Raw genomic sequence first — 24881 nt, 5'->3', positions numbered from 1 at the left:
TGATGTACAATTGATTTTGGAGGACAGTATATCCACCTCTGCCTCTTTGTGGGTCTGCGTGGGTACCATGCTCACTACGCCACTGGATTCAAGCTAGCCTGGCTGATGAAGGGTGATGCCCTGAAACCAGTCCCAGAATGCTTGTTTCCAGTCCAGGGAGGACCTGGCTTGGCAGTTCGGGCTGGACTGTTTCCACAAGGAACAGGGTCAAGACTGATTTGCATATGGCTGGGTTCAAACTGGGGTGGTGTGGTGAGCAAAGGAATTATGGATTAAACCCAGATCCTTGTAACTGGGGGTGAATGTTTGCATTGTCCAGCATTCCGCCGATCAATTGTTTCTATGGCATCTTGAAATCGCCTTAATTAGAATCTCTCCCAGAGGTTACTCGACATTTAGACTATTTGTAACAACTAGAGGGATTCAAGATAAAGACAAATCTGAAACATTAAATTGAGGAGACATCACCAAACTATATAATTTGGTCCCCTTTGGGCAGGCAACCCATCACATAATAACTAGGAATAAACTTAAAGCCCTCTTTGTCAAACACGGTGGAGACCAACTGGGGGAAGCTTAAGGGAGAAATAGCAACGGATCCCACCAGATGGAGCCCATTTTCATTGCCATGGTTAAGGGAGATAGCCACGGTTTAGATGAATGTTATGCCATTGCCCCTTTATTTCATGCTATGCCGACCCCCCCCCATACCAAGGGACGAGATAGTTTCATTGCAGAGAAAGAGAGGAACCTTCATCTTGAATGGCGTTGTGAATGGCAAACATGCTAGAGGCTCGAAGAGACATTCTCATGGGACCCAAGATAAAAAACGGAGGGGGGTGAAAAGAACTTTACCCTAAAATAACAGGAATGTGGTGGGGTGGGGAGGGGGGAGAATGGCTTCAGCCTACACATATGATGGTCAGGCATTAAGTGAAAGCACTCCTGGAAGAAGGTTCTTAGTAAAATCGAGCAGATTATAAAGTACTCTATACAGGGCAATCCAAGTGTAATCAAACTGGATGTCAATGAGACAAGAGGAAAAGGCATGAAAAAAACAATTAGGACTGCAGCCAAGCAGTTGATCATAGCAGACTGGAAAAAATCAGATCCCCCAACAATACTAAGAAGGTGTTCTGACCTGTGGAACTTGATAGCAAAGGAGAAGATATTGTATGATTTTAATAATCAACAAAAACATTTTAAAGAAATATGGCAACCTCTGATAGAGCACACACCTTGACCTTAGATCTGCTCTACCAGAACACTGAGACTGAAAACTATGGACTTGAATGATTGATACTGTCAAAATCATATTATCAAAAAGCATAAAACCAACACTGACAAGGGAGTGCATGGATGGGATGTATGTTAAAATGAGCGGAAAGTCAAATGAATTCGTCTGCATGCAATACCCAGATGAAGACTGAAGGAGTTGCTTAGAAAACATGATAGTGGGATGAGAAAGACAAGGCTGAAGGTTAGTATTTCAAAATGCTGCATACATGGCAATGTTCACCACACACGTTACAATTAAAGGGACAGCGCCACAGATCTTCCTACTCGAAAGATTCACAAGTAAACTGTGACATTGTGATTATTTTATGGTATTGTAATGAAATATAACAAAGGGGGAATGATAGATGAAAGATATTACAAAAGAGTTGAGTATAGACTTAACACTAAATGCTGAAATAGCGCTGCTCCATGCCCCATCTACCATGGCCTACTTCAAACATCAATTCTGGAGATGGTTTTCCACATCCATGGCAATAGCTAAAAGAAGTATTTTGAGATTATGGAAGACCTCAGACTGATATATTTGAAATGGCTAAACACGATAAATGGATCTATGAATGATCGGACTACCACATTTGAGGAGGTGTGGGGTACCTTTACTGAAAGAGGATACAATACGAGAGAATGGTCAGGAACTGGAGGCTAACCTCTAAACTTTGGAATTTCACAGCATTTGAATATTTTGACTTTTTAAAGGAAGATGGGGAGGAACATGAGGCAAGGAAAATGCAGAGAAGGGGCAACATTACAGTTATACATCAGTTAAAACAAGACACCAGTTGATATCATTTTGGACAACATACAAATGAGAAAAATCTTAACTTTGAAATGATCTTATCTGTCTAATGCCGATAAAATATAAAAGCATCAAAAGCTTGCTTTGAATAAGGCCCATGATATCCTGCAGCCAGAAAGGTGGAGGCAAACAGCCTTGCCAGGTTCGTTTGTGTTTCATGTCTGATGAAAATGAAAACATTTGTTCTGACACAAGGTTTCAGTTTGTTATGTAACTTTTGAAGCTTTTAAATGTGCTAGATACCGATGATAAATAAATGATACATTTTTACTCATAGCTACAGCGTGGAAAGTTAGGGGCAATGTTTCTCACATGGTAGGGACGGAGATCTTTACCGGTTGTTTTTAGTGTGACACTTTGCCATACAAGACATTACGAAGGAGCAAATAAGTCTCGTAGCATGTGCTGAAGGAAATGCTGAAAGAGGAGGATCCATGCAGAAGAAGAGGCGGTGATGGTTTCTGGCAATTATGATACAAGTGGGCAAAGGGTTCAGGAAACTTCCAGTGGTACGGCACACTGAAGGACAGAATACATTTCTCAACTAGAATGAAAATAGAGGCAGAACATGTTAGTTTTCTGTCCTATATATTCAGAACCCGATGTTGTCCTGGTTTCGTTCAAACGATGTATGTGGTGGTTGCAGGTCCTTCTGGGGCCCAACCTTTTTAGTCTTTCCTTCAATCTACAAAAGGTTTGGGGTGGACGAGATTAGAAAGAATGTAGGAAATTACTTTACCCGAGAAAAGTGAGGCTCTAAGAACCTTTTGTGTAAAGGGAGTCTGGATCCTCAAAGTAGCCGTATCATTAGAAATCGGTGAACAAGAATGAAGCTGATAAAACCTGCTGCTCCTCCAATCTTCTTGAGAAATAATGGCTAAAGCTCAAACTGTGGAGCCTTAAGGAACGTCAGTACCAAGTTCAAATCCCAAAAAGAAAATGGAAAGTGCAAAGGAGATTTATTCAGTAAACCTTTCAGAAATCTCACCTCGACAGAAATCTGAAAAGGGAACCTGGAGCTATAGTCGAGCTGAAATGATGGACAAATAGCCTTTTACTGTCCCAATCTGGATACATTTTTCCAGAAGTGAAAGTGCATATTGAAGTAGGTTCACAGCCTCAGCTTTCTAGGGCTCGAAATATCTATTTTCCACTACTGGGAAACTACAGCCAATTTATTGGAGGACACAGCTTTAGTCCAGATTATTTTCTACAGGAAGAAAAACATCTAAAGCCTTTTGAAGTAGAGAGCGCTGAAACAATGATAAACGAAGGAAGAAGGGGTGCAGTCTGAGGAACAGCAGAGCTGCTCTGTGCTTCGACAGAAGATCCTTTGTTAGAGGTAAGAGGGGAGAATCTCAGGTGTCCTCCCCTCCCCACTGGATGTAGGGTGGAATGTGGCCAGAAGAGGGCAGCAAAGGGAACATAAGGAAGGCTCTGTGGGTGGCGGCCAGGCACTCACAGGAGTAGCAAGATTGCCAGTGCTGAGTGACAGGCAGAATCCTTCTGTTGACCTCATCGGAAAGGCATGGGGGAAAGCTCAGCTGTAAAATAGGTTGGTCTCTCACTTCTGGGCAGGTGGCAGGGCTGGCAGGTTTGTGTTTCCACCCATTCTTCTGGCATTTACCAGTGAGTGCTTGGAAATTACATAAACCCTTCATGAGGGGTGGTGGGAGACACATTGGGTGAGCAGGGTACAACATGTATGGCTGCCTATTAAATGACCTTGAGCAATACATGCAGTTTCTCCTTTGGGACTGTGACTTAAGTTTCTTTCTTAGGCTGTACTACCATCTGGGACCAGCCAGTAGTTGTGGGCATTCCCTACCTGACAACTAATTGTTACCTCGTGAAGTCTGTCAACGACTGTGCAATACATGTAAGCCCACAGCAGAGGAACGGAGTGGATAAACGACTTTAAAAAATGTAATCCTAATTTGTTAATGATCTCAGCCAGTGATGCACCCAAGGTCACCTTGTATGATGTCCTAGAGGTTTTGAGGACCCAAAATCGCCCCTCAAACAAAAATTATACTTTAATTTGGAGAGACCTTGTTTATGGCCAACTTCCAGAAAGTATCGGAGAGGGTGGGCGCAACGAGCCATAAAAAATATCTGGAAACATAAGGCCACTCAAGGAGCATGTAAAGATCTTGACAAATCAAGGTCACATTCTTGTCCTTAGAGTTAAAGATGTGGAGGAAGAAGGCAGACCATCATCCATAGTTTTATTGAGAGGCTACTTTTGATTTTTTGTCCGATTGCTTCTTTCTGATGAATGGCTTTTCCATGTGGTCCCAAGAAAATATGAGCGACAGAGGCTGAAGCATGCCCTATGCTTAGGCGCTTATCCATTTGATGATAGGTGGCTATACAAAAGAGTGTGAAATATAAGCTGAAACTGGCCAACTTAAAACTGTTAGCAAACCCAAGGTTACATGAGCAGGAAACAAAGGCTAATTTACACTAACATGTTGGAAAAGATCTCTGAAAGTTAAACATTAAGCAAAATAATACTGAAGTCAATCCATCATATTAACGCAGTTACTGTATTGTTAGTCAACAGTTTTTAAACTTACCGGTAAAAAGGAAAAAGATTAAGACCATTATCAATGTGTATCCAAAATATAAAATAGTGCTTGCCATTCCAGCTATTTGGAGCTTGGAGAAGAAGTAATGAACTGCATAGATAAAAAGATAGACCGATGTAAAGCTGCTGGTCAGGAACGACCTCCACCACCAATGGTAATCCTGCACAAACAGAAACGAGTACAATTGATAATGTGCATGTAAAACAACTTGACTTCAACTTCAAACTGTAACAAGTTATATTTTTGCATATGTAAATAATGCAGTAACAAACTGGCTCTGGGTTAAACGTAAAGAGCTTTGACTGTACTTCTGTAAATAACATTCCCCATCTGCTTCTTCCAGATGACTGGGACAGGTCATATAGTAGCAAATACTTTTTTCGTGGTTTACTAAGAAAAATCCAGTGAACAGAGGGTTTCATGAAACAAACAGTTTAACACATTTGCAAATATACGAAGGTTATACTAAGGTTTATATGTAATATCACAAACATTTCAAGAACTACTCTTGTAGCTATAAGAGAAAATGCATTCTATCATTACTTCTGTAAAAATATCTGGCATGCGATGAATACAGGATATGGAAACAAACACAATATGCCTGCAACGTTCCTGTTTATGCAAACAATAATTTAAGCTGAACTAGATCAGCAAACAAATCTCCGCATTATCAGGAAGCTCATTATCGAACAAGTTACTTACCTTCAGTAACGATATGGCTGTAAGAAACATAGGTTAGTTATAGATTCCTTACCTTAGAATTACCCCCAGGCGTCAAGACTGGATCTGAAAAGTTTTTCATCAGCAGTACCCCCTGCGCGTCGATAAGTGGCGTCGGTCGACTCCGCCTTTGCTGTCGGCGTCGTGGTGGCCGGGATGACGTCGCGGTAGCTACATAGAAGCAGCCCTCGCACACTGATGTCAGTTCTGTACAAGACTTTCCACGCCAGAAGCGCAGAGCCATACAAGACACTGACCACTCGTGAACAAAACTAGGGCCCTGAAAGGATGTCCTTAACCCTAGAAGTCAGTTCGCAGAACGGGGGGGGGGGGATGGGTGGGGTGGTAAGGAATTTATAACTAACCTATGTTTCTTACAGATATATCGTTACCGAAGGTAAGTAACTTGCTCGTCTGAAAGAAACAGTTAGTTATAAATTTCTTACCTTAGAATAGATACCCCAGCAATATCAACCCCAGAGGTGGGTCTGCAAACTAAGTTCACACCAGAAAGTCCTGGAGAACAGAACTGCCAAAGAAGCCGTCTATCCAGACTTGGCTGTCCAGGCAGTAGTGTTTGGTGAACGTGTGCAGCAATGCCAACATAGCTGCCTGACAGATGTCATTAAGGGGGGACTCCCCGTCCCAAAGCAGTGGTAGCTGCGGTCACCCTGGTGGAATGGGCGCGCAGTCCTACTGGAGGCTCCTTCTTTGCTAAAGAATAGCAGGTTTTGATGCACAGAACGACCCACCTGGAGATGGTCCGTTTGTGCACGGCCAGACCTTTCTTATCGCCCACGTAACCAACAAAGAGCTGGTCGTCCACCCGGAACTGTTTTGTGCGATCCAACTAGAAGGAAAGCGCATGCTTTGGATCCAGCCGCTGGTGCCTCTCTTCTTCTTTTGAAGGATGCAGAGGCGGAAAGAAGGTGGGCAAAGTGATGGTTTGGCCAATGTGGAGAGCAGTAACAACCTTGGGAAGAAAGGAAGGTCTAGTTGTAAGGATGACCTTGTCCGGATAGACAGCCAGAAAGGGAGGCTTGGAAGAAAGAGCTTGTAGCTCACTCACCCTGTGTGCAGAGGTGATGGCCACCAGAAAGGCAGTTTTCAAAGTAAGAAGCCTGAGAGGACAGTTATGTAGCGTCTCAAAGGGAGCGCACATAAGATAGGTAAGCACCAAGTTCAAGTCCCACAGGGGCTTTACGAAAGGAACAGGAGGAAAGAGATGAGTAATGCCCTTACGCAATCTATTTACAACGGTAGACTTGAAAAGAGAAGGCTGATCAGGATGCCTAGGGAAAGCTGAAATGGCAGAGAGGTAGCCTTTGAGAGTGCCCAGAGCAGAGCCCTGCTGGGCCAAAGAAAGGAGGAACAAGAGAACCTCAGAAAGAGGGGCGGAAAGAGAATCCACAGCCTTTGTGGTGCACCAAGCCACAAATTTGATCCATCGACAGGCGTATACAGTCTTAGAGGAGGGACGCCTGGCTGCCAAGATATCTCAGACTTCGGGAGGCAGGTCAAACTACTTCAACTGCCGCCGCTTAATCTCCACACAAGGAGGTGGAGGCTGGACAGGTTTGGGTGGAGGACCGTCCCATGCTGCTGCGACAGAAGATCCTCCTGAAGAGGCAGTCGAATCGGAGGATCGATGGCCATGTTGAGCAGCTCGGGATAACAGACTCTTCGTGCCCAATCCGGAGCCACAAGAATGACTTGGGCCTGGTTGTGCTTGATCTTCTTCAGCACTCTGGGCATAAGTGGTATAGGCGGAAAGGCGTATAGAAGACGGCAACTCCACTCGCGACAAAAAGCGTCGCCTAGCGACTGCCGCATTGGAAATTCCAATACCCAGAACTGCTGACACTGCCCGTTCTTTTCACTGGCGAATAGATCTAACCAAGGCTCTCCCCACTGCTGAACGAGACCTTGCACCACCTCCGAGTGAAGACGCCATTTGTGATCCATCATGCACCTGCAGCTGAGTTCATCCGCCCTGGCGTTCAGGGAATCTGCCAGGTGTTGAATCACCAGGGATATGCCCTGATGTTCCAGCCATGTCCAGAGGCGGAGGGCCTCCTGAGATAGGATCCACTACCCCACCCCGCCTTGTTGGTTGTAGTACCACATGGAAGTGGTGTTCTCCATGAACACCTGCACGACTCTTTCCCGGACAGAGGGAAGGAATGTTTTGATTGCAAGACGAATCACTCGAAGCTCCAGAAGGTTGATGTGGAGCCTGGACTCCGCCGGAGACTAGAGGCCTCATATCTCCACCTCCCCCATGTGGCCGCCCCATCCCAGAAGTGATGCATCGGTCACCACTGTGAACTCTGGTTGGGGAAGGCAGAGGGATCTGCCGCCGACCCAATCCTGGTTCGTGAGCCACCACTGCAATTGGCGTGCAGTGCCCTCCGAGATCTGGACGCAATCAGACAGATTCCCCTGATGTTGTGCCCACTGGAACATGAAGTCCCACTGCAGAGCCCGCATATGCCATTTGGCATGATCCACAAGCAGGATGCAGGAGGCCATCGGACCCAGCAGCGTGAGGGTCATCCTGACAGAAACCCGGGATAGAGGCTGAAAGATCGGAATCATAGCCCGAATATCCTGGACTCGCTGTTCGGGAGGATAAACCCAAAACTGGTTCATGTCCAGAACTGCTCCGATGAAGAGGAGCTTCTAAGAGGGGGTCAGGTGTGACTTTGGCATGTTGATGGAGAACCCCAGCAAATGCAGGAGGTCGGCTGTAGTCTGGAGGTGGGAGACGACAGACTGGGGCGAGCCGCCTTCAACAGCCAGTCATCGAGATAGGGGAAGACTGGAACCCCTGATGAGCTGCAACCACCGCCATCACTTTTGTGAACACTCTGGGGTGCTCTGGTAAGGCCAAAGAGGAGCACTGTAAACTGAAAATGCTCGTGGCCTACCGTGAACCGTAGGTAACGCCTGTGAGCCGGCAGGACGGGGATGTGGAAATAGGCTTCCTGCAAGTCCAACACTACTAACCAGTCTCCAGGGTCTAGGGCAGACAAGACTTGAAGGAATGTCAACATTTTGAACTTCTCCTTCCAGAGGAAGGGGTTGAAGTTCCTGAGATCCAAGATAGGACGCTAGCCTTTGTCCTTCTTGGGCACCAGAAAGTAGTGGGAATAGCAACCAACCTACTTCTGGGGCAGGAACGTGCTCGATGGCTCCCTTGGCCAAGAGTGCCGAAACTTCCTGTTGGAGAAAGGGCAGATGATCCTCCGACATGCAATGGTACTGAGGTGGCATGGATGGAGGGGTAATCTTGAAGGGTAAGGAGTAGCCTCTTCGGACTATTTGCAAAACCCACCAGTCCAACGTGATCGTGCGCCAGTGGGGGAGGTGATGGAGGATCCTGCCCACTGGCGTTTGGTGGCCTTGACAGGTCGGACTAGGAGGGTTTGGAGGCTACTGCAGAGGAATTTGTGGTGAACTGGCCCGCCCACTGCCCCCCAGAACCACGGCGCTGGTTCCCACGTCCCCGGCCGTGCTGAGGCTGAACAGCTTGCGCCGGCCTGTGGCCCTGGGCGGGAAGTTAGTCCCAACTGCCACCGTAGATAGCTCGAGGTGGAGAGCCTCAGCCGCCCTACGCAACACCACTGCGTATGACGTTCCCTCCTCCGTAGCCACAGTAGGAGGAGACAACATGACGAGGTCTGGTTAGCTATCCAGACCACTGGCTTCCCCCAGTTCCTCTCTCCAGTCCTGTTCATACACCAACTGGTCGGTTGAAGGGTCTCCAGACCCCTCCCAGTCCTTTTCACCCTCCTCTGGCTGCCAATCTGGTCTCAAAGAGCCAGGGTAGAAGAACAGGGGCACAAAAGTACCTGTAAACGCCGTTCCAGCTCTGTGTCTACCTCATGTCTACTTGTGTCCCTAGCCGACGCCAGTGGAATCGACCGGCACCGATCCTGATCCAGGCCTGGATCCGAGGGGACCCTGCAGTGCCGGGGCTGGAGCTGCCGGTGTTGAAGACCAAGGGCACCCAGCCGAGTCCGCGGGGCCCGAACATGCGCCAGCAGAGTCAGGATGCCCAAAGATAGCGTGCATCGCTTCGTAAAACTGACAAAGATGGGCAGGGGTCGCTCCCGGTCCCGGGAAGAAGGGGAAACCCGAAGCCGACCCTACGGGCTCCGCGTGCAGAGCCCGCAGGAGGGTCGCCACCCACATCCCTCGATGCGTCGGCTGATTGACGGGGAGAAGTCAAAGATACTTCTTCGACTTCTACTTGTGCTTTAACTTACCTTACCCCGAGTGCGAAGACTTAGATGAAGAGTGGTGTTGGCTCCGCGACCGGTCCCCTCGACCTCCTATGTGACCGGGACTTCGAACGACGTGGAGCTGACTGCCGGTCCTCGAGTAGCTGTCAGAACCGCTCCCGCAAAGACTTCGGGGCCATGGTGTGGCAATTGGAGCACGACTTGGGGTCGTGGTCGAGCACCAGGCAGGAGAGGCACACCTGGTGCGGATCCGTCACCGACATCAGGTGGCTAAAGGAACCGCACCCCTTGAAGCCGGGCATCCCTCGTGCACCAGGAGTCGATGGACTAAAAAAACAGTCGAAAAAGTCGAGAAAAAGTCAGTCAAAAAGTGACTGGAGGTACCCCTCTCCCTGGATCTGCACTTGCTGGCGTGGAATAATAAAGAACTGACGTCAGCGCGCAAGGGTGGCGTCTATGTAGCTACTGCGACATAATCCCGGTGATCACGACACTGAATGCGGCTTTGACCGACGCCACCTTCTGACGCGCAGGGGTACTGCTGACGAAAAACTTTCCGGATCCAGCCTGGGGATAATTCTGTTTATTTCAGATATGTTATGCATATCAAAGGGAGTGGAGAGGGATGTGGCATAGCTGTGCAAAACAGCTCGCGTAACTTTTTGAACCAGCCCATCCAGCTGCGACCTGGGTCGGCAGAGTCAGGCCCCAGCGGGACTCAAAATCTACACCACCTGTTTGAGGCCGGACCTCACCATGTGAATGCTTGCAGACTGGCTGAGCACACGAGGTGGCTCAAGATAGCAGACATGGGGTGATCCCGGCATGCACAAAGCCCAAAAATCTATGCCCGGAGAGATGAAACTAGTGATGGCAGAGGGATTAAGCCCGGTGCGCCAGCCTCAGAGCCCTTAACAGAGTTGTGGCAAGAGATAGGAGTATCCCACTTCAACTCTCAATCGGGTGGGAGGGACAGTGGCAATATCTGATCCACATCGGCCGTCAATGGGCGGGCAGGTGAGCAGAGGGCCCTATGGACAATGGGGGACCCTTGACTAATCAAAATGTAGGGGTCTAGAAGTTGAGAGAACTTCACGACCTATGAAGGGTAGAGAGGTCCTCTTGATTGAGGATGAAGGGATACACCCTCCCTGTGAAATACTATAAACCAAAGAGTATCCCTGCTGGAGTTCTAGCATCTCCACAAGGAAATAAAGGAGGAATCTATAAAGCGCCACACCTGTGCACCACTCTTACTGGAGCGGGGAAGGGAAAAAAAGCCTTTTTATATACATCCTTAACCCACTCTAATAGTGGCATGCTTCATCACTGGGTTCACCCTGACTCCTAAAGGTGAGGGTGGGCTCGACACTTATGAAAATAGTTGGATAGGAGACTTAACTTTAAAGATAAAATTCCTCACCCACTCCTAAAGTATCCCTTTATTAGTAGGGTGGGTGGGAAGATTACAAATAAACACTATATAGGATGTTAGGATGCAATGGTCCTACGATCCTAAAACACCAACACGTTTGAGCCCTATCTCCATAGTCCTCATGGCCTAAAAAGGTCCTGGGCTTTCGCCAGGGTAGATTTGTAAATTTGTCACTCCCCCCAGTGACGGGTCTTAAGTTTTTTTTTTTTTTTTAATAATGGCATGCAAAATACTTCAAGCATGTACCCAACATGTAATACTTGCCACTCAGGGATACTTGGGGCCACAAGCAGGGGAGCTGAGCCAAGTAGGTGTCGGAATGGGTTGAGACCCTTGAAGAAAGTCTAACTACAGGGCTGTCCACTCAAGCCTTGTTCTCCAGCATTTGGGGTATATCCCTGAGTGGCAAGTATTACATGCATCAGACAATGTTTGCATTTAACACAGACACTGAGGCAGACTCTGGCAGTGAAAGAGACAGACAAAAGGAAAGTGATGTTTCTGTGGGGAGGTATGTTTGCTCTGTGCCTATGAGTGGGGTGGGGGGGCTTTATGAAGGGGTCATACTGTATTTGTGCAAAGGGAGATTGCAGGCAGACTCTGGCACCCAGAACAATGAGTTGACATAGTCTGGCTGGGCCAAAGCTGGGATAAGAATATCTAGTTAAGACCTCCACACGTAGGTCCCACAGCATGCCAGGTCCCCTCTCTTGGAACCATGTTCGCTCCTCACTATGGATGTATTCAGCAGCTGCACTCAAAATTGATAGATAGTATTAGGTTCTGGTTCACTGGGCAGAGAAAGTTGGAGTCACTGCCTCAGAGGGTGGAGGGAAACATTAGGCAGGACATTGGGTCTTTTAAAAGCAGAGAGACGTTGGGGAGTGGCAATGTCTTCACAGGGGGGCCGTTGGCACTCAAATACACAGGACAGGGATGAACACCTTTAGAGATCCTCACGTGGAACATACGAGGAATGTGTACAGCAACTAAGGATATGAAAAAGAAAGTGCAGGAGGCTGTCTTCTGAAGTCACCCCGACAGAGAATGTTGCATGTTCCCAACTCGGTGGATGGCTGAGAATGGCACAGCTGGTACACGACCCGTCCTCATCTAAAAAACAAAGAGCTCTGTATGTAAAGGGAGCACTGGCAGTGCCAATATGCACATGTGGCCCTGCGGTAAAAGATACATCTAACAAAGAGAAAGGGCTTGAGGTTACAGACCAAATGTCGAGGGCAAGTATTGGCCACAGGCCTCTCCTCTTATACAAGAGTGGTCCTGCTCTGGATAAGCCCCATGATTCCATTTGAGATCACTAAGCAGCTCACTGACAGAAGCAGAAAATATGTGCTTGAGGAAAGGAGGCTCAATGGCAGGCCATTTGTGTGGGAGTATCTAGGTCTCTAATGTTGGTTAGTAATGGTTTTATCTCACCCAGTCCTTGTTGGCTAACTGGCTGCAGCAGCTCATGGGATTGGGAGACTTCAATGGAATCCTAGATGTGCAATTATACCGCTCCCATTCCCCATTCCTACACATCTCGGCCCACACAACAGCCATAGATCTCGGGAACTGGTTGAGCGAACGGTCTTTATTAGAAACCTGACAAGGGAATTATACTTCTACTCTTCTGTTCATGAAGCCCACATCAGGTTGGATCATATAAGGAGTACATAAGGGTTACTACTGGAAGCCAGCTCCACTAAATATTCAGATCAGACAGGGAAATCTAATCTCAAACTGAAGCCTGCCTACCTGCTGGTGCCCCGTTCATCGTCCTGCTTTGTTGGTCATCGCTGCTGCCACAGGGATCTTTCCAGCCGCGTCTCTCCCCCGCCATCGCCGCCATAGCAATCTGCGGCTGAGAGAGAGGGGGAGACTACAGTCCCCAGAGTTCCTTGCGGACTCGCAAGTTGTGACGCCACGTACGCGCCTGGAGGCGCACAAAACACCGCGGCTCCCTCCGCGTCGCGGGACGCGCGCGGGCGGCGCCGGGCTAAGCCCGGGCAAAGGGCGGGCCGTCTGTGGCCGTCAGGGGCTGAAGGAGGCTGGGCTGGGCCACGTCCTTTTCCTCTGCAAGAACTGTGAGTACATATTCCGACTTTGTACCCAGAAAACCATGTCTACCCGTTCTGGCAAGTTGTTAAGGAATGAAGGCGAAAGGGGGCCAAATGCGGCAAGCCCCATCATTGGAACCATGGACCGCTTTATTACCAGGGTGGCGGCGGTGATTGAAAAGGAGATTGCCATGTCTGAGCGACGTCTGTCTGAGGTTTACCTCCCCTCAAGACGTTCATCCCTGGGGGTCGACGCTCAATCATCGTCCATAATGGCCAGTACCCAGGTTCAGGCCGCTACTTCGCCTAGTGTGTCTAGTACTTCTATAGACCCACCCCAGCTGGTTGGCATTGAACAAAATATAGGCAGGTTAGAAAGTTTGGCTGCTCTCTTTCCAGCAGTCATCGTGGAGGCCGATGGCCTTGGTAAAATGACTACGCCATCATCCATTAATACCCCAAGTGAAGTCATTAATGATCTGGAGCCCTCAACATCGTCCACTTCGCCCTTGGCTCTACCAGAAGGGGAGATAGTTAGGTCCCCCAAAAACCCCCAAACTCCAATCATGAGACAGGAGATTAGGCCCTTAAGTAAAAAGGCTCGAAAACGTAAAAAGGGCTGCCCAGTTAGACAGGCCGCTCTTTACCAAAGCTTAAGAAAGCCTTTTGGAGTAGGAATGAGAACTACAAGGGGTAAAGCTACAGTGAATAAACCGGATATAGATGGGGATGTTTTGAACCCTCCCGAGGAGTTATAAACTGGTGTAAATAGTGTGAAGCCTCTAAAGCTTCCTGACTTAGCAACGGCAGAAAATATTTTTGAGAAGGTTTATAGCCTCTTGAACCCGTTGCTAATTCAAGTTAAAGGCCTTGGGGAAAGAATAGACAAACTCGAGCAATTAACCCTTGACGGCTTTCATTCACTTAAAGCAGTTGTTAAACAAATAAGTAGAGTGACCAAAGCTACGGACTTGGTTGCAAATGGGAACGTGCCTTTATCTCAGCGAGTCCCTAAGCACCCAATATGTTTTGATAAGGGAGTTTCCAATAGTCCATCAATTTCAGCTTCCACATCTCCCCCAAGTCCCAAAGCAGGACCCCAGCAAAAGGGTCCCCTAACCCACATAGAGCCTGATAAAAATAAGCTTAAGTCTTTCCAACAAAAGAAGCCACAGGAAGCTAGCGGCATAAAGGAAGTCCCCAAAAAAACTAGGGGCATGCACCAATTTTAACAGGTTACCTCTCGAGAAAGCCCCTAGGCCCGTCCCCCATCCTACCATTACATCTACCCCCTCACTGGTCTCTAGTAAGCAAGTTCGACAAATCCCTCCAGTAAACCTTCCACCAGACTGTCAACCCTTTGCGGCAGTCATGGTTAATGTGCCCCCTTTAAAGGACGGCCAGTTGGAAAATCATCAATCACTTAAGAATAAGTGTATCCACTGGCTAAAGGCAAATAAGCCAATCCCGCTAGGTGTGGATGGAATTATACTAAGTGTCCGTAGAGTGGACTGGGTTGGACAGGGGAAAAAAACGCAGGAGGGGGACTGTATAATTATAAATTTCCGAGATCCAAGAGTGGTACCATCGATTTGCACCCCTATTTCCAACATGGGGGCTCCGGGGGTTAAAGTGGTAGATCTTTCCTTCTTTTACCCCAGGCAAATCGTTGATTTTGCCGGTGGAAGCTTAAGTCCCCCTGTCCTTGGCCTGAATTGGGATGAGGCCCCAGGGGATACTAGGGAGAAACATTTGTGGCCAGCAGGACCTATTTGACTGGAAGTTGGGCATAGAGCAGATTCAGTGGAACCATTATCATTCAGTAAAAGTAATTCTACAAGTGGGATAGATGACCCTATACTCACCTTATATGACCCTCGCTCCCCTCAGGTTTCCCCGAGGAGCTCTACAGGTGGGGGCATTCCGGCACCCTGCGACACTCCAGCTGTGGCGGACCCTGTCTTTAAGGTTTTCAGCTGGAATGTCGCAGGGATCGCAGGAAAACTGGCTCTGCCTGACTTTATTGCTCCGGTCGACGAGCACTCTCTGTGCCTCTTTCAAGAGACATGGAGTTGTGTGCCGGTCCACAGGGTGGGTTTTTCGTCTTATTTTTCCCCTGCGCAGGTTTCGTCTTCAGGGAGGGGGCGCCCAGCGGGTGGCCTCCTTATTTGGGTTGCGGCATCCCTAGATTGCAGAATTATGGAATTCCCCACAGGTTCTCCTGACATTCAAAACATCACCCTAATAGACCAAAGGGGGAGAGTTGTTTTAAATGTTTATAATGTTTATGCCCGGGGAACTGTGGGCGGGAGAAAGTCTCCTGTAATATCTCTCCTCGAGACTTTGTTAAGTAATACCCCATATAAGTCTCGTATATTGGTTGCTGGTGATATGAACTGTACGTTCGAGCCCTTGGGCTCGGACGTTTCCCTCGACCAAGAAGAGGAGGATACCAGGTGGGGGATTCCGACTCTGGAAATCCCACCGATTAGAAGGTGGTCAGAAGTGGCGCTTCAGTTATATTCCCTGAGCCTTGAATTCAATCTAAGGGCTGCTAATGGGAGGACACCCTCGGATAGGTTGGGCGCCCACACGTACAATAGGCCAGGACATACCTCTAGGTTAGATTATTTTTTAGTAGACGTATGTCTGTGGCCCCATGTAAAGGACATGCAGGTGGTCCCCTCGTCTGAAAGTGACCACAACCTGCTTTCTTTAAGTATGGCCCAGTGGTGGCGACATTCAAGCAAGGATACTATAAATCGGGTAGCAGCACCACCGGAGGTCTCGGAAGTCTCCCCTTGTGGTAGGCGAATTAAATGGGCCAAACTGGTTTTATCAGAGGGGAAGCTAGAAGAAATACAATTTCACCTAAACCACACGGTACTAAACCTTGGAACATCCACGGAAGGTGTGGGTAGAGCGAGTGGGCTCTTTGTCTCCCTGACAGAAGCCTTAACTAATGTCTTTAATTTACACCATAACAAATTGGGTAACAAACACTCTAAAAAACCCGTCGATGGCTGGTATACCCAATCATGTAGGGTTTATAAGGTTAAGCTAGTTGAGGCGATTAAAGCTAAGTCCCGTCCTGTGATACAGGAAGCAAGGAAGGCCTACAACAAGTCCCTTAAACTAGCCAGGAGGGAGTGGGAAGACAAATATTGGGATGACCTGCTCCAGGCCAGTAAAATTAGGGACTCAAGGGCATTTTGGCATCTTATAAGTGCACGGAAAAACCCCGATGCACTTGTGAGACCCTGTAACATCCCGCCTCAAAGCTGGGTAAAGCATTTCGGGTCCCTATACCTCCCTCCAGATGGGGATTGTAATGTGGGGTTGGACCACACTCGAATAACTGAACCTCATGCCTATGATCTCTTTACTCCGCTAGAGATTGAGGGGGTTATAGGGTGGGTAGCCCCACGTAAGGCTGCGGGCCCCGATGGCCTCCCGGGGGACCTTATGAGGGCATATCCAGCGGAATGGGCACGGGTCATATCAGCACTACTTAATGATATCATGATGGGAGGGGCAGTACCAGAATCCTGGAAAGGGGCGGTGGTGGTCCCGATATATAAAAAAGGGTGCAGGGAAACACCGGGGAACTACCGACCCATAAGCCTGATCGACTCCACCCAAAAGATAGCTGGTAAAGCTATCCTTGGAAGGATTCTCCATTGGGTGGAGGAGAACAAAATTCTCTCAGACTTTCAGGCAGGTTTTCGGGTTGGAATGGGGACAATAGAGCAGGTGTTTAGGTTGGTATTATTGGGGTGGAAGGTGGTGGAACTGGGCAAGGGCAGTCTCTATTTGGCCTTTATAGACCTGAAGACTGCCTTTGACCTAGTCCCCCGGGAAGACCTTTGGAGGGTACTCTATGAGCTGGGTTTACCCCCTTACATCTTGTCACTTCTCATCAGCCTTCACGCCCATACCTTTGCTCAGGTCCGTTGGGGTAAAAACGGTGAACTTACTGAGAAGATTCCAGTCTCTAGGGGCGTAAGACAGGGCTGTGTCTTGGCACCCACCCTATTTTCACTTTATGTGAATGGGGTGGTAAAACATCTTCAACAAGAGCCAGCCGACGCCCCCTTGTCTCGGAGGAGTCCGTATCCCCACCCTGCTTTTTGCGGACGACACGCTCCTGATTTCGAAGACCCCTCAAGGCCTCCAGAAATTATTAACGCGATTTCAGGAGTTCTGTGGTGCAAGAGGATTAACAATAAATGTGGATAAAACAAAATATCTAGTCCTAAATCCTCCTAAGAAACTGGGCCGCCCACCGACACTAAACTCGATCCCCCTAGAGAAAGTAGCCGAATTCGATTACCTCGGTATTCGGATTACGGATAGGATGTCTTGGGCTTGTCATATTGATAAAATGGTCCTCAGCCACAAGAGACTGGGAGGTGCTATAATGAGGGAGTTCAGGGCCTCTCCAAGGAGATCACTCACCCCAGTAGTTGATATCTACAAGGCTAAAGTAGTGTCATCAGCCTTGTATGGGGGAGAATTGTGGGGCCACTGTTGTTTGAACGCCCTAGAGTCAGCGGAGAGCAAGCTATTGAAATCCCTTATCTCCGTGCCCCTGAGTGCTCCATCCGTACCTGTCCGGTTGGATATGGGCTGTAAAAATATTAAAGACCAGGCCCAGCTTCGCCCCCTTTTGTTATGGACACGAATCTGGAGGGGTGAAGAACTAAAATCTTACGCTGATGCCCTGGGGGAAATGATGAGCTTGGGGGGTTGGGCTAAGATAAAGTGGCTAAGAGATACTAAAAAGCTTTTGGAGAATATCGGTCTAGGAGGCTGTTGGTCATCACGTTCAGCCCCTCCAAAAGAAGTTGTCAAGGCGCTTTATTGGAACTGGTGTGCGGAGCGTTTAATTACAAACTCTAATCACTGCAAGTCGACTGTCGCCTTTTTGCAAATCAAAGACACTGTGGCTTTTGAACCCTACCTGGACTTGATATCTCTCCCTTTTGATCGAGCCCTTTACTTCAAATTTAGAGTTGGATGCCTCCCCCTAGGCGCAGTGGTATCAAGTTGGTCACCTCTGGCCCGTATTTCTCCCAACTGTGCGTGTTGCCGAAGCAAGGCCGAGTCCATTGTACATGTCTTGTTTGTTTGCCCGGATTATGCAAGGCCTAGGAGTGTTTGGTTGAAACCCCTTTGTCGCAATATGGGCACACGCAGCTACCTTGAAGCCCTTCGTATCCTAACTACGGACACTTCCCCCCCTTTAGTGTGTGGAATTGCAAAATTTTTAAAGTGGTCTTGGCTTATTCGTTGTAAGAGATTGTCAGTAGCTGTTTAATTCTCTTTTTAGTTAATTTATCAACGGGCAATTTATGTCCTTTTTATCTTTTTACGAATTTCCTACTGGCTTCTTGTAGCTTGTGTTTTTATGTATCTATTGTAATAATTGTATTTTTTATGTGCTTACAAGATATCTTGCATATCGAATAAAAGCTTATGACTGACTGACATAAGGGTTACTACTGGAAGCCAGCTCCACTAAATATTCAGATCAGACAATATTCCCATTACAACCCGTAAATCATGACTATCCTTTGGGGAAAGAGGGAGACACCTATACTGACATGGCAACTCCAAAGTGCTCTTTGGAGAACCTGCCCATCGCTCCTCACTGGGCAATTTTATTGAACATTTCTTTGAAGAGTATGAGGGATCGACCACCTCAGGGATCGACCACCTCACATAACAGAATGGAAGGCTTTCCAGGTGGCGGTGCGAGTGTCACTGCATTCACACTTAGGTGGGGGTTAGGAGCCAAATCACTTAACAGCTAAGAGGTTTAGAATCTACCTTCAGGGAAGTAGAATGCACACAGTGGCACACAGCTGAAGATCTGACCAAACTCAGGGAGGCCTCCACCCTCCTAGAGGAGAGGCAGAGATGCCCTGACTATGCAGCCCACATGGTGCATTGGCATGCAGAACGGGACAGGTCTAGCATGCTTGGACTTTGCTATCTGGCTCATACAGGAGAAGTCCATCCTTGTTTGGCATTGAGGACTCTCAAAGGGCCCAAGAGCAGTCACAGAGAGCCATCAATAAGACATTTTATGACTACAATGCAACACTGACGAAACACAAGAGGGCAGCACTCAGGAATGCATCAATGACTTTTTAGCAGACATTCAACTCCCGAGACTTGAAAGCACCATACAAGGGCAATCTGTTTTGCTCCAAGAAGCTAAACAGGCTATCTTATCCCTTGCAAGGGGTGGCTGATAGCCTTCCTTTAGAATTTTATGCTGCTTTTGTGGACAAGCTGCCACCTAAGCGGACCATAATCTACATGGAGGTATTTGATATAGGCAGGGTACCCCCTACCACAAGTGAAGGTCTCAATTTCCCTCCCAAAAGTAGGAAAAGATTCAGAACCGATGTCCATATACCAACCCCTCTCTATCCTGGATTATAAAATCCTCTAGGAATATTAGGCTTCTGCTCATACATGAGGATCAAAATGGTTTCATTCTTTGCCATAGTATATCACATGATATACCGTGGCTGCTTAGAATAAGGAAGGTAGCCCCTGCAGATTGGCCTGAAGAGAAAGTTCTAGCAGTTAGAAAGAAAAGGCATGGTTGCCCATTCCCCAACCTCCTCTTTGCACTGGCAACAGAAATGTTTGCTGCAGAGCTTAAATGGGATGGGGGGGGGGGGTTCCGAATGAAGAGATGACCCGTGCCTTTACACTGAAGAACTCCTGTTGCATGTTCAAGATGTGGAGGCTGGCATTAGGCTCCTCACCATAGCATTTAACAACTTTGGGAAATTATCCGGGCTGAGGGTGAACTGGGGCAAGACCTTTATTTATCCAGTGAGAGTGGGACTGCACTGGACTGTGGGGTTATAGAAGGTAACGGCCTTAGGTCGGACAGCACCATGTTTAAGTATCTGGGAGTAAAGGTCTATCAGGCAGAACTCCGAAAAGGCAATAAAGGGCATACCATTCGGTCTCCCAGGCCACAAGGAGCCTTTTGAATGACTTTTCCAACTGCAGTTCCAGGCAAATTAGAGCCAAGTAAAATGATAATGTTATCTTGCCTGCTACAATATTTCGCAAACTTACAGTTGGCTATCTCCAGAAGGTACAACAAAGACCCTGACAGCTTATTGTTGGCCTTAAAACGAATGGGTAGAGACCTAGGGTTACACTGGGGAACATGAAACTGAAAACTTTGCACAAGGTGACGGGGGACCTTGACTTTAAAGTGTGCTATCTTGCAGCTCAGACTCAATGGTTTGCCAGCTGGTCAGTGGGACACAAGACATCTGAGCTGGGCAATGACGAAGATGAATAAAACGAAAACTTCAAAAACAAATTTTGCCTCCTTCAAGGCAGTAAAATTACTTAGCATTCCTGGAGCGTTGACAACACTTGAACTGGAGCACACTATAAGGTATCCCTGTCACACACCCTACACATCTGTTGTCCTGCTGGGCATAATTCTAGCATCCTAGAGGCTACATGGTAGAAAAAGATGAGGAGGTGGGGACAAGCAGGCTGCACACAGTCGGGAACCTGTTGGAGAAGGAGGCAATAATCCCACTCGACACATTGGTGGGCACGACCGTATTCCCTCCACCCCCTCCAACAATTACTGCACTATATAAATCAAAGGTCATGCCAAGTTCATAAGAAGAGGTTCAAAACCCCATACTTCTGGTCTCTTAGGAAACAATGACGATTGGTAAGTGAATGCTTCAGTATGTATTAAGGCCTAGCTACATGTTATGCTATCCGTGCTTTAAGAATTTGTTTATGTAACTACTATACTCTTCAGAATGAGTGCTTGAGTTAGGTATGCATGGGGCAGAATTAAGTGCCAGGGTTTTAGGTCTTTTCCATGAAATTCTACGCCCAAGAGGCAATTTGTGAATTTGAATACATTTTAGCACATGTGAATTTTATTAGGTTATACCAACAGTGCATGCACATTATATAAACATCATATTCCCACTACACTTTCAATTAGGCCTTGCTATAAACTCAGAAATAAATGAGATGACAACAAGTTTATCAAGATTCTAACTTGGAACAATGCAATTGGTTTTTCTACTGTTCAAATCTTCTTTGCTGGGTCCAATGATCCACTGTATACTCACAGTTACCACCTTATATTGACAAACTACAATTATTCGTTATTTAATGGCTTTCCAAACTAAGACTACTACTTGATAAATTAATTCACATAACTGTAAAACAAAATAGTGTAGCATAGTTACCTCAGTACATAGATGGAAATAACACAGCAAGACTGTAGCTTCTGAAGTGGTAATAAGAAGAATTATAAATACCAAGAAGAGGAAGCCAAACATGTAATACATTTGATGAGACCTGAAAAAGATAAATACAAGTTACCAGCGGTTGTTATTAACTTATTCCTAGTTTAAAAATCTCCCGTTTTCCAGGCTCGGAGAAGGCAACAATAAGCCTAGAACTCGGTTTTGTCAGGGCAAAATTAGTTAACTGTTAAAGATGTGGCATGTGTGCCCTCAGGTCCATCACCTCCTAACTCCTTAAGTAAGAGCAGAATAGTGGAGTTGGCAGATAGATCATTCATAGAAAGTTGGACTAAGAACTGGGAATACAAGAGTAACTAAGTGATTTTTCTTTAGTCCTACATTCAACTCCCCTTCCTCCAGATTTCTATGAATAAGATAGACAGACACGACACACTTGAATAGGTAAATCCTGTCGCTAACACTGTGCAAACTGGTGGATTTGTGTAGTCTGGTCTAAGACTGTCTAAATTGTATGTTTATTTTTTATATTTTAAAATAGGATAAAAATATTTTTTTACATAGCTATGAATAAATATTTTAAAGAATAATAGGAGACGTGTTCATTGATAATATTGACCACTGTATTATAACATTTATTACCGTTCAGTGCATACTTATTGGATTTACCTTTAGTGGCTACAGTACAAAAGGGAATCTGTTTTCTAGATTGTAAGAATAATTTGTAACATCCGAAAAGTCTGGCAAAGAAAATGAAGCAGAATAAAACGAATTCAAAATTCCGAACTGTTAGTCGACAGAAAATAAGTGAATATGTCCCCTCAAAATAATATAAAACAACTAAAAAACAATAACAAACAAAGACTAGGTTCAGGTAAACATCCATTGGAGCTAAATTAATTATGCAAGGTTTCAAGCCAATATTTAATCTTGACAAGTGTGAAACAAAGTCTAGACCATTACAAGCTGATACACTAGACTACTATGACATTTGCGCAGTTTTGGCATCAGGAAAATGGTTTCCTAGTCATGTAAATGAACTCTATGATCTCAGGGGAACGTCTAAGCTGGGTATTGACGAGCTGAACGTCCAATTGGAACAGAGTCCAGAACCAAACATAATTCCAAGATAGAATAACCTTCCAAGGCGGAGGGCATGAAAGGATAAACATTGTGCAAAGTGAGAAACCGAACCAATTGGGCCAGACCATCATGTAGTAACCACAGGAGGTTTTCATCTTCTGGGTGATTTGGGAATTTCGGTTTTCTTTTTAATCCAAGGAAAAGGCACACGACTAAGAGTCCATCCCTCTCGTGCCCCAGGAAATAGAGAACACGGTTCTTGCTGCTCTCTAAGACAAAGCTGTTCACCTCTGGCCCCCTGTCTACCAAAGAACGGAGGCCGTCGTTTGAAGTAATCCCGATAGAGAGAGAGGTGACAGGCGGCCTTGTTCATCTGGATAATGAAGGGTCTCATCTTAGTGAGTGGCTGAGAATGGCACAGCTGGAACACGAATATTTCCCATCTAAATAACAAAGGTCTGTGAGTGTGAAGTGAGCACTGGCAGTGTAAACTGAAGACCGGTCTCTGCTGCAATTTTGGGCCAATATCTTAAATAGTTGGGCGATGGAGAAATGGTATTTTACCACCTTAGACAGTAGCAATTTGCTGTTAGTCACTGGAAATATTAAACAATGCCCTGCATGTGGGAAAATATCAGTTTGATATCGTCTCTAAAATGAATAGAATTTAACAAATTAACATAAAACAAAGCAACATAAATACACAATTAAAAATAAATTGGCACAGCACAACAAAACCGTCAAAGCAGAGTGAAAATAACCCCCGTACAACAGCAACAAAATAACAGTACAAAAAATGACAGCACAAATAAAGCACCACCAAAACAGCAACTTGTAACACAACCAACATGTACAAAATTTCCTGTCACACATGACACCTGCAGAAACCATTTTTAGGTCGAGCCTAGAGTCAGTGCGCATGCGCGCGCTCTACGAGACTTGTTGTACTTGAGTACTCTCCGTCCATGTTTGTCATTGGCTTGTGTCATTGTCCTTCGTAAATGCTGGCTTCCGATTCATAAATAGGCTTGTTAGGCCTGCCTTCATACCGCCTTGTCTTCATATGTAACCTCCCATGGCGACTGGCCCTTTTACTTTGGTTGTTACACGGTACGTTTTATTTAGTCTTGTAAGCACTATTTTCTTTATTGAGTTTCTTTTACTGCAGGCACAACGTGCCTTGCTTACTTCTCTTTTCAAGCAGCCGAGACAATTGCGCCACTTTTTCCGAATGCCAAAGGTCTCGCATTTAAATGCGAGACCTATGGCATTCCAAATATTTTTTTAATGTTGTGGAGGGAGCAGCGATTGCTGGCGTGAAAAGGTTTGGAAAAGTATGGCGCTTTCACGAACGTGTGGAAAGCCGTTCTGTTGTGCCTGCTCTTATTGCTTGATGGGCGGGGTCTAGGGAAGGCCATGCTCGGTTTGTGGTTATGATTGCGAAACTTCAGAGGGTGTGCCCTCCCGAGGCCCCAACCTGCAGATCAGTTGGCCAAAGGGTCCACTCCCTTTAGAGCAGATCCTTGTCCCCACAGGAGGGTGTGCCTCTTCTCCCAGCGTATTAGCCCATGGGAGGGTCACCAGCTTTGCCGCTTCTCCCAGTTGGTGAATCTGCTTCTCCCTCCCGCTGGACTGAAACCCTTGCCTTGGATCCTGGCCCACTCTTTTGTTGCTGCTACTGGATTGTGGCCTAATGGATCCGGATGTTATTTTAACTCGCATAGACGAGGGCAGGCAGCAGTACATCTCTGGTAAGAAACAGTGCCCTGTGAAACTGCCCTACACTGGAAGGGAGTTGGAGGTACTCGGGGGAAGAGGGGTGAATGCACTACAGACCGTGAACTGCATTTCCAATATACCTGCACTGCTGGCCCGACCACTTTCTACTTTCAGATAGATTGGCAGGGCACCTTCAGTTCACCGGGCTGTGCAATGAAACAGGACCCTGAGAGACAGACACCGCGTCATGTGGGGATGATTCACTCTGAGGACAGCGATTTCCTCACTGTGATCATGTTTAAATGTAGTCAGTATGCAAGGAAAGTGATTGACACTGTATAGTAGGAGTTAGACGATGTGAGTAACCGTGGGTGCTCACCTTGAGAGGCGTTGGGGTGCACCCATCCAAGAGCCAGTGGCCATCGAGGGTTTATCACAGTGAGAATGTTCATAGGGATTAAGGGTGCGCTCTGACAGCGTCTCTCGCCATTGACCCGGCCAAGCCTACTTCCAAATACACAAGGCTTTCTCTGCTGGTCCTTTGATACTGCCACTCTCCTATGTTCCTAATGTTCACCAATCCCACCAAAACAGCACCGGAGAGCCTCTATTGGCTATCACAAAAATGCAGACAGTGGCCAACACCTTG

At 46.8% G+C, this 24881-nt stretch overlaps 1 protein-coding gene across 1 annotated transcript in view; it reads right to left on the bottom strand.

Moving 5' to 3' along the window:
- Nucleotides 1-24881, bottom strand: part of LOC146829304 (transmembrane 9 superfamily member 2-like) — a 669393-nt gene that overhangs the window by 18688 nt on the left and 625824 nt on the right. Inside the window, exons 15-16 of the mRNA XM_085607971.1 lie at nt 21413-21524; nt 4675-4846 (exon numbers count right to left, since the gene is read on the bottom strand). Coding sequence (XP_085464097.1) covers nt 4675-4846; nt 21413-21524 — 284 coding nt within the window. The remainder of the gene's footprint in view (nt 1-4674; nt 4847-21412; nt 21525-24881) is intronic.

This window comes from Triturus cristatus, chromosome 5_2, assembly GCF_964204655.1.
Source record: "Triturus cristatus chromosome 5_2, aTriCri1.1, whole genome shotgun sequence".
Taxonomy (NCBI): Eukaryota; Metazoa; Chordata; class Amphibia; order Caudata; family Salamandridae; genus Triturus; species Triturus cristatus.
Note: the sequence above shows the minus strand (reverse complement) of the source record. Positions and strands in the feature narration are given on the sequence as shown.